We start from the raw sequence: 11,774 nt of genomic DNA on the forward strand, positions 1-11,774 counted from the left end.
ACAGAACCTGGACCACAGATAGATAAAGGAATGTTAAACACATCAACAGAACCTGGACCACAGACAGATTAAGGAATGTTAAACACACCAACAGAACCACAGACAGATAAAGGAATGTTAAGCACATCAACAGAACCACAGACAGATAAAGGAATGTTAAACACATCAACAGAACCTGGACCACAGACAGATATAGGAAAGTTAAACACACCAACAGAACCACAGACAGATAAAGGAATGTTTAACACACCAACAGAACCACAGACAGTTAAAGGAATGTTAAACACATCAACAGAACCTGGACCACAGACAGATATAGGAATGTTAAACACACCAACAGAACCACAGACAGATAAAGGAATGTTAAACACACCAACAGAACCACAGACAGATATAGGAATGTTTAACACACCAACAGAACCACAGACAGATAAAGGAATGTTTAACACCAACAGAACCACAGACAGATAAAGGAATGTTAAACAACAGAACCACAGACAGATAACGGAATGTTAAACACAACAACAGAACCACAGACAGATAAATGAATGTTAAACAACATAACCACAGACAGATAAAGGAATGTTAAACAACAGAACCACAGACAGATAAAGGAATGTTAAACAACAGAACCACAGGCAGATACAGGAATGTTAAACAGAACCACAGGCAGATAACGGAATGTTAAACAACAGAACCACAGACAGATAAAGGAATGTTAAACAACATAACCACAGACAGATAAAGGAATGTTAAACAGAACCACAGACAGATAAAGGAATGTTAAACAACAGAACCACATACATATAAAGGAATGTTAAACACATCAACAGAACCACAGGCAGATAAAGGAATGTTAAACACAACAACAGAACCACAGACAGATAAAGGAATGTTGAACACACCAACAGAACCACAGACAGATAAAGGAATGTTAAACACACCAACAGAACCTGGACCACAGACAGATAAAGGAATGTTAAACGCATCAACAGAACCTGGACCACAGACAGATAAAGAATGTTTAACACAACAGAACCTGGACCACAGAGAGATAAAGGAATGTTAAACAGAACCTGGACCACAGACAGATAAAGGAATGTTAAGCACATCAACCGAACCACAGACAGATAAAGGAATGTTAAGCACATCAACAGAACCTGGACCACATACAGATAAAGGAATGTTAAACACATCAACAGAACCTGGACCACAGACAGATAAAGGAATGTTAAACACATCAACAGAACCTGGACCACAGACAGATAAAGGAATGTTAAGCACATCAACAGAACCACAGACAGAAAGGAATGTTAAACACATCAACAGAACCACAGACAGATAAAGGAATGTTTAACACATCAACAGAACCTGGACCACAGACAGATAAATGAATATTTAACGCATCAACAGAACCACAGACAGATAAAGGAATGTTTAACAACAGAACCACAGACAGATAAAGGAATGTTAAACACACCAACAGAACCACAGACAGATAACGGAATGTTAAACACACCAACAGAACCTGGACCACAGATAGATAAAGGAATGTTAAACACATCAACAGAACCTGGACCACAGACAGATAAAGGAATGTTAAACACACCAACAGAACCACAGACAGATAAAGGAATGTTAAGCACATCAACAGAACCACAGACAGATAAAGGAATGTTAAACACATCAACAGAACCTGGACCACAGACAGATATAGGAATGTTAAACACACCAACAGAACCACAGACAGATAAAGGAATGTTAAACACACCAACAGAACCACAGACAGATAAAGGAATGTTTAACACACCAACAGAACCACAGACAGATAAAGGAATGTTTAACACCAACAGAACCACAGACAGATAAAGGAATGTTAAACACACCAACAGAACCACAGACAGATAAAGGAATGTTAAACACATCAACAGAACCTGGACCACAGACAGATATAGGAATGTTAAACACATCAACAGAACCACAGACAGATAAAGGAATGTTAAACAACAGAACCACAGACAGATAAAGGAATGTTAAACACAACAACAGAACCACAGACAGATAAAGGAATGTTAAACAACATAACCACAGACAGATAAAGGAATGTTAAACAACAGAACCACAGACAGATAAAGGAATGTTAAACAACAGAACCACAGGCAGATACAGGAATGTTAAACAGAACCACAGGCAGATAACGGAATGTTAAACAACAGAACCACAGACAGATAAAGGAATGTTAAACAACAGAACCACAGACAGATAAAGGAATGTTAAACAACATAACCACATACATATAAAGGAATGTTAAACACATCAACATAACCACAGACAGATAAAGGAATGTTAAACACAACAACAGAACCACAGACAGATAAAGGAATGTTAAACAACAGAACCACAGACAGATAAAGGAATGTTTAACACATCAACAGAACCACAGACAGATAAAGGAATGTTAAACAACAGAACCACAGACAGATAAAGGAATGTTAAACAACAGAACCACAGACAGATAAAGGAATGTTAAACAACATAACCACAGACAGATAAAGGAATGTTAGACAACAGAACCACAGACAGATAAAGGAATGTTAAACACATCAACAGAACCACAGACAGATAAAGGAATGTTACACAACAGAACCACAGACAGATAAAGGAATGTTAAACAACAGAACCACAGACAGAAAAAGGAATGTTAAACAACAGAACCACAGACAGATACAGGAATGTTAAACAACAGAACCACAGACAGATAAAGGAATGTTAAACAACAGAACCACAGACAGATAAAGGAATGTTAAACAACAGAACCACAGACAGATAAAGGAATGTTAAACATGTTCACTGGAAGTGAGAAGCGAAATTGTGACGTTACAGGTGACCTATTCCGTACAATAACATTGTCAAATAAATACAAATATAAATTGAACGGGGTCATGTTCAGGACACAAGTAGGGACAGGAGGTATGTGGAAAGGTAGCTTTGTGTACTGACATGGTTCCCTCAGCCACTTTCCTTACGAACAAGCCGACACCTACCTAGCCGTTGTTTTGGCGGTGATGGCTGTGAAACCGTGTTAGAGCTGTCCAATCCACAAGCGACTCGCGGCATTATACCTAAAGCGGACGTTGCCATTGGCTGCACGGCGTAGCATTAAGATAAAACCCAGCCTCGTTTACAAGTTTGAACACTGGAATGTGAGATGTAATCTACACCTGGATTAGACTGATAGAAATCCTCATTATTTCCTTTGAATGATTTTCAATTTGAGTCATTATTTTTATATAGAGCCTACGCTTTCTCAGTCTGTATTTCTTACAGGAGTGGGATGGATGCGGCTTAGTGACAATGACCACACGAGCAGCTGCTCACCGATTTGACAACTCCATCACAGATCCACCTCTCCACAACGCCAAAACACCAGCTCTGCAGGTTGAATATTAGTGACAGTATAAATCAGATATATCTGCATCACAGTTCACGCTCCAAACTACAGTAATCTGACGGGAAGCTCTTCCAGCATGTCAACATCTATACGCTCCAAACTACAGTAACCTGACAGGAAGCTCTTCCAGCTGGTCTACATCTATACGCTCCAAACTACAGTAACCTGACGGGAAGCTTTTCCAGCATGTCAACATCTATACGCTCCAAACTACAGTAACCTGACGGGAAGCTTTTCCAGCATGTCAACATCTATACGCTCCAAACTACAGTAACCTGACAGGAAGCTCTTCCAGCATGTCAACATCTATACTCTCCAAACTACAGTAATCTGACAGGAAGCTTTTCCAGTATGTCTACATCTATACGCTCCAAACTACAGTAACCTGACGGGAAGCTTTTCCAGCATGTCAACATCTATACGCTCCAAACTACAGTAACCTGACGGGAAGCTTTTCCAGCATGTCAACATCTATACGCTCCAAACTACAGTAACCTGACGGGAAGCTTTTCCAGCATGTCAACATCTATACGCTCCAAACTACAGTAACCTGACGGGAAGCTTTTCCAGCATGTCAACATCTATACGCTCCAAACTACAGTAACCTGACAGGAAGCTCTTCCAGCATGTCAACATCTATACTCTCCAAACTACAGTAATCTGACAGGAAGCTTTTCCAGTATGTCTACATCTATACGCTCCAAACTACAGTAACCTGACGGGAAGCTTTTCCAGCATGTCAACATCTATACGCTCCAAACTACAGTAACCTGACGGGAAGCTTTTCCAGCATGTCAACATCTATACGCTCCAAACTACAGTAACCTGACGGGAAGCTTTTCCAGCATGTCAACATCTATACGCTCCAAACTACAGTAACCTGACAGGAAGCTCTTCCAGCATGTCAACATCTATACTCTCCAAACTACAGTAATCTGACAGGAAGCTTTTCCAGTATGTCTACATCTATACGCTCCAAACTACAGTAACCTGACAGGAAGCTCTTCCAGCATGTCAACATCTATACGCTCCAAACTACAGTAATCTGACAGGAAGCTCTTCCAGTATGTCTACATCTATACGCTCCAAACTACAGTAACCTGACAGGAAGCTCTTCCAGCATGTCTACATCTATACGCTCCAAACTACAGTAATCTGACAGGAAGCTCTTCCAGTATGTCTACAGTCCTGTAGCAGCATTGGGAATTATGTCAAGCAGAGGGAGCCAGAGAGCAAATTAAATTATACTACAGGCCAGTTGAAACACGTGTTTATATTCCATAGTAGAGTACTATACCAGACTAGAGTACTAGAGTAGAGTACTAGACTACTAGACTACAGTAAAGTACCGTAGAGTACTAGAGTAGAGTATAATACAGAGTAAAGAACAGTAGACATACCTGAGGTTCTCTGAGCTGAACTCTGACTCCAGGAACTTGAGGAACTGTTCTCTCCCAACAGGATCCTTCAACACCTCGTTAATCCCGAAGCCCCACCTCTTCACTCTCAGCTGGCCCGGCTCCTTACTACAGAGACAGATATTTTTTTAATTTGACCTTTATTTAAGTTAAGAACACATTCTTATTTTCAATGACAGCCTAGGAACAGTGGGTTAACTGCCTTGTTCAGTGGCAGACGACAGATTTGACCTTGTCAGCTCGGGGATTCGATCTTGCAACCTTTTGATTACTAGTCTAACACTCTAACCACTAGGCTACCTGCTGGTTACTGGCCCAACGCTCTAACCACTAGGCTACCTGCTGGTCACTGGCCCAACGCTCTAACCACTAGGCTACCTGCTGGTCACTGGCCCAACGCTCTAACCACTAGGCTACCTGCTGGTTACTGGCCCAACACTCTAACCACTAGGCTACCTGCTGGTCACTGGCCCAACGCTCTAACCACTAGGCTACCTGCTGGTCACTGGCCCAACGCTCTAACCACTAGGCTACCTGCTGGTCACTGGCCCAACGCTCTAACCACTAGGCTACCTGCTGGTCACTGGCCCAACGCTCTAACCACTAGGCTACCTGCTGGTTACTGGCCCAACACTCTAACCACTAGGCTACCTGCTGGTCACTGGCCCAACGCTCTAACCACTAGGCTACCTGCTGGTCACTGGCCCAACGCTCTAACCACTAGGCTACCTGCTGGTCACTGGCCCAACGCTCTAACCACTAGGCTATGCTGCCGCCCCACTACAGGCTCCTTACCATAGAGAGAGATTGGTTCTTGAAACAACTTGTGTTGCGAGAGGCTCTACACTCAAAGAAGATATTTGAAAGGTTGTTTATTCATTGAATACAACACAGACTGTACTGACTGCTGGGCCACTTCTCAGTACCTTCCCTAGCCTGGCCAGCCACTCACTACATAATAACAACACAGACCGTCCTGACTGCTGGGCCTCTTCTCAGTACCTTCCCTAGCCTGGCCAGCCACTCACTACTTAATAACAACACAGACTGCTGGGCCTCTTCTCAGTACCTTCCCTAGCCTGGCTAGCCACTCACTACTTAATAACAACACAGACTGCTGGGCCACTTCTCAGTACCTTCCCTAGCCTGGCCAGCCACTCACTACTTAATAACAACACAGACTGTACTGACTGCTGGGCCTCTTCTCAGTACCTTCCCTAGCCTGGCCAGCCACTCACTACTTAATAACAACACAGACCGTCCTGACTGCTGGGCCACTTCTCAGTACCTTCCCTAGCCTGGCCAGCCACTCACTACTTAATAACAACACAGACTGCTGGGCCTCTTCTCAGTACCTTCCCTAGCCTGGCTAGCCACTCACTACTTAGTAACAACACAGACCGTCCTGACTGCTGGGCCTCTTCTCAGTACCCTCCCTAGCCTGGCCAGTCACTCACTACTTAATAACAACACAGACTGCTGGGACACTTCTCAGTACCTTCCCTAGCCTGGCCAGCCACTCACTACTTAATAACAACACAGACTGCTGGGCCTCTTCTCAGTACCTTCCCTAGCCTGGCTAGCCACTCACTACTTAATAACAACACAGACTGCTGGGCCTCTTCTCAGTACCTTCCCTAGCCTGGCCAGCCACTCACTACTTAATAACAACACAGACTGTACTGACTGCTGGGCCTCTTCTCAGTACCTTCCCTAGCCTGGCCAGCCACTCACTACTTAATAACAACACAGACTGTACTGACTGCTGGGCCACTTCTCAGTACCTTCCCTAGCCTGGCCAGCCACTCACTACTTAATAACAACACAGACTGCTGGGCCTCTTCTCAGTACCTTCCCTAGCCTGGCTAGCCACTTACTACTTAGTAACAACACAGACCGTCCTGACTGCTGGGCCTCTTCTCAGTACCCTCCCTAGCCTGGCCAGTCACTCACTACTTAATAACAACACAGACTGCTGGGACACTTCTCAGTACCTTCCCTAGCCTGGCTAGCCACTCACTACTTAATAACAACACATACTGCTGGGCCTCTTCTCAGTACCTTCCCTAGCCTGGCTAGCCACTCACTACTTAATAACAACACAGACTGCTGGGCCTCTTCTCAGTACCTTCCCTAGCCTGGCCAGCCACTCACTACTTAATAACAACACAGACTGTACTGACTGCTGGGCCTCTTCTCAGTACCTTCCCTAGCCTGGCCAGCCACTCACTACTTAATAACAACACAGACCGTCCTGACTGCTGGGCCACTTCTCAGTACCTTCCCTAGCCTGGCCAGCCACTCACTACTTAATAACAACACAGACTGCTGGGCCTCTTCTCAGTACCTTCCCTAGCCTGGCTAGCCACTCACTACTTAATAACAACACAGACTGTACTGACTGCTGGGCCTCTTCTCAGTACCCTCCCTAGCCTGGACAGCCACTCACTACTTAATAACAACACAGACTGCTGGGACACTTCTCAGTACCTTCCCTAGCCTGGCTAGCCACTCACTACTTAATAACAACACAGACTGCTGGGCCTCTTCTCAGTACCCTCCCTAGCCTGGCCAGCCACTCACTACTTAATAACAACACAGACTGCTGGGCCTCTTCTCAGTACCTTCCCTAGCCTGGCTAGCCACTCACTACTTAATAACAACACAGACTGTACTGACTGCTGGGCCTCTTCTCAGTACCTTCCCTAGCCTGGCCAGCCACTCACTACTTAATAACAACACATACTGCTGGGCCTCTTCTCAGTACCTTCCCTAGCCTGGCTAGCCACTCACTACTTAATAACAACACAGACTGTACTGACTGCTGGGCCTCTTCTCAGTACCTTCCCTAGCCTGGCCAGCCACTCACTACTTAGTAACAACACAGACTGTACTGACTGCTGGGCCTCTTCTCAGTACCCTCCCTAGCCTGGCTAGCCACTCACTACTTAATAACAACACAGACTGCTGGGCCTCTTCTCAGTACCTTCCCTAGCCTGGCTAGCCACTCACTACTTAATAACAACACAGACTGCTGGGCCTCTTCTCAGTACCTTCCCTAGCCTGGCCAGCCACTCACTACTTAATAACAACACAGACTGTACTGACTGCTGGGCCTCTTCTCAGTACCTTCCCTAGCCTGGCCAGCCACTCACTACTTAATAACAACACAGACCGTCCTGACTGCTGGGCCACTTCTCAGTACCTTCCCTAGCCTGGCCAGCCACTCACTACTTAATAACAACACAGACTGCTGGGCCTCTTCTCAGTACCTTCCCTAGCCTGGCTAGCCACTTACTACTTAGTAACAACACAGACCGTCCTGACTGCTGGGCCTCTTCTCAGTACCCTCCCTAGCCTGGCCAGTCACTCACTACTTAATAACAACACAGACTGCTGGGACACTTCTCAGTACCTTCCCTAGCCTGGCTAGCCACTCACTACTTAATAACAACACATACTGCTGGGCCTCTTCTCAGTACCTTCCCTAGCCTGGCTAGCCACTCACTACTTAATAACAACACAGACTGCTGGGCCTCTTCTCAGTACCTTCCCTAGCCTGGCCAGCCACTCACTACTTAATAACAACACAGACTGTACTGACTGCTGGGCCTCTTCTCAGTACCTTCCCTAGCCTGGCCAGCCACCCACTACTTAATAACAACACAGACTGCTGGGCCTCTTCTCAATACCTTCCCTAGCTTGGCTAGCCACTCACTACTTAATAACAACACAGACTGTACTGACTGCTGGGCCTCTTCTCAGTACCTTCCCTAGTCTGGCCAGCCACTCACTACTTAATAACAACACAGACTGTACTGACTGCTGGGCCTCTTCTCAGTACCTTCCCTAGCCTGGCCAGCCACTCACTACTTAATAACAACACAGACTACTGGGCCTCTTCTCAGAATCAGTGACAACCACAATGTCCACGTTGGTTTGGGAAGACACACATTTGTTATTGTAACTCTGACCAAGAGAGAGAAGGATAGACTGAGGGTAAACCCACCTGGTCTCCAGTGAGAGTGAGAGTGAGAGTGAGAGTGAGAGAGATAGAGAGAGAGAGACTCACTCACTCACTCACTCACTCACTCTGACAGACTGAGGGTGAACCCACCTGTGCACACTGCCCACAAAATGAGGTGGAAACTGAGCTGCACTTCCTAACCTCCTGCCCAATGTATGACCATATTAGAGAAACATATTTCCCTCAGATTACACAGATCCACAAAGAATTCGAAAACAAATCCAATTTTGAAAAACTCCCATATCTACTGGGTGAAATTCCACAGTGTGCCATCACAGCAGCAAGATTTGTGACCTGTTGCCACGAGAAAAGGGCAACCAGTGAAGAACAAACACCACTGTAAATACAACCCATATTTATTTATTTTATCTTGTGTCCTTCACCATTTGTACATTGTTAAAACACTGTGTATATAGATATGTATATATAATATGACATTTGTAATGTCTTTATTGTTTTGAAACTTCTGTATGTGTAATGTTTACTGTTAATTTTTATTGTTTATTTCACTTTATATTTTATCTACCTCTCTTGCTTTGGCAATGTTAACACATGTTTCCCATGCCAATAAAGCCCTTGAATTGAATTGAATTGAGAGAGAGAAGGACAGACTGAGGATGAACCAACCTGGTCTCCAGTAACTCTGACAGAGAGAGAGAAGGACAGACTGAGGGTGAACCCACCTGGTCTCCAGTAACTCTGACAGAGAGAGAGAAGGACAGACTGAGGGTGAACCCACCTGGTCTCCAGTAACTCTGACAGAGAGAGAGAAGGACAGACTGAGGGTGAACCCACCTGGTCTCCAGTAACTCTGACAGAGAGAGAGAGAGAGAAGGACAGACTGAGGGTGAACCCACCTGGTCTCCAGTAACTCTGACAGAGAGAGAGAGAGAGAAGGACAGACTGAGGGTAAAACCACCTGGTCTCCAGTAACTCTGACAGAGAGAGAGAAGGACAGACTGAGGGTGAACCCACCTGGTCTCCAGTAACTCTGACAGAGAGAGAGAAGGACAGACTGAGGGTGAACCTACCTGGTCTCCAGTAACTCTGACAGAGAGAGAGAAGGACAGACTGAGGGTGAACCCACCTGGTCTCCAGTAACTCTGACAGAGAGAGAGAGAGAAGGACAGACTGAGGGTGAACCCACCTGGTCTCCAGTAACTCTGACAGAGAGAGAAGGACAGACTGACGGTGAACCCACCTGGTCTCCAGTAACTCTGACAGATAGAGAGAAGGACAGACTGAGGGTGAACCCACCTGGTCTCCAGTAACTCTGACACAGAGAGAGAGAGAGAAGGACAGACTGAGGGTGAACCCACCTGGTCTCCAGTAATTCTGACACAGAGAGAGAAGGACAGACTGAGGGTGATCCCACCTGGTCTCCAGTAACTCTGACAGACAGAGAGAGAGAGAGAGAAGGACAGACTGAGGGTGAACCCACCTGGTCTCCAGTAACTCTGCCAGAGAGAGAGAAGGACAGACTGAGGGTGAACCCACCTGGTCTCCAGTAACTCTGACATACAGAGAGAGAGAGAGAGAGAGAGAGAGAGAGAAGGACAGACTGAGGGTGAACCCACCTGGTCTCCAGTAACTCTGACAGAGAGAGAGAAGGACAGACTGAGGGTGAACCCACCTGGTCTCCAGTTCCCAGATGGTGATGTCATCAGAGATCCAGGGGTTGGAGGTCTCCGGGGAGGTGAAGAAGGGGTCATACTCCACATACTGCTCTGTGTAGCTCAGCAAGCTGCATAGGGAGTACACCAATCACACTGCTCACTGACAATATGTACACCAATCACACTGCTCACTGACAATATGTACACCAATCACACTGATCACTGACAATAAATACACCAATCACACTGCTGACTGACAATACGTACACCAATCACACTGACAATACGTACACCAATCACACTGACAATACATACACCAATCACACTGACAATACATACACCAATCACACTGATCACTGACAATACATACACCAATCACACTGACAATACATACACCAATCACACTGACAATACGTACACCAATCACACTGACAATACATACACCAATCACACTGACAATACGTACACCAATCACACTGACAATACATACACCAATCACACTGACAATACATACACCAATCACACTGACAATACATACACCAATCACACTGATCACTGACAATACATACACCAATCACACTGACAATACATACACCAATCACACTGACAATACATACACCAATCACACTGACAATACGTACACCAATCACACTGACAATACATACACCAATCACACTGACAATACATACACCAATCACACTGATCACTGACAATACATACACCAATCACACTGACAATACATACACCAATCACACTGACAATACGTACACCAATCACACTGACAATACATACACCAATCACACTGACAATACGTACACCAATCACACTGACAATACATACACCAATCACACTGACAATACATACACCAATCACACTGACAATACGTACACCAATCACACTGACAATACGTACACCAATCACACTGACAATAAATACACCAATCACACTGACAATAAATACACCAATCACACTGACAATAAATACACCAATCACACTGACAATAAATACACCAATCACACTGACAATACGTACACCAATCACACTGACAATACATACACCAATCACACTGACAATACGTACACCAATCACACTGACAATACATACACCAATCACACTGACAATACGTACACCAATCACACTGCTCACTGACAATACGTACACCAATCACACTGACAATACGTACACCAATCACACTGACAATACGTACACCAATCACACTGACAATACGTACACCAATCACACTGACAATACATACACCAATC

At 44.9% G+C, this 11,774-nt stretch overlaps 1 protein-coding gene across 1 annotated transcript in view; it reads right to left on the reverse strand.

The window, feature by feature from the left end:
- The window catches only part of rgs7b (regulator of G protein signaling 7b), a 113,060-nt gene that overhangs the window by 13,927 nt on the left and 87,359 nt on the right, over positions 1-11,774 (reverse strand). The window contains exons 13-14 of the mRNA XM_090218032.1: positions 10,530-10,640; positions 4,852-4,977 (exon numbers count right to left, since the gene is read on the reverse strand). Of these exons, the coding sequence (XP_090074158.1) occupies positions 4,852-4,977; positions 10,530-10,640 (237 nt within the window). The remainder of the gene's footprint in view (positions 1-4,851; positions 4,978-10,529; positions 10,641-11,774) is intronic.

Source organism: Oncorhynchus mykiss, chromosome 23, assembly GCF_057628025.1.
Source record: "Oncorhynchus mykiss isolate SJ-2025 chromosome 23, ASM5762802v1, whole genome shotgun sequence".
NCBI classification, from domain to species: domain Eukaryota; kingdom Metazoa; phylum Chordata; class Actinopteri; order Salmoniformes; family Salmonidae; genus Oncorhynchus; species Oncorhynchus mykiss.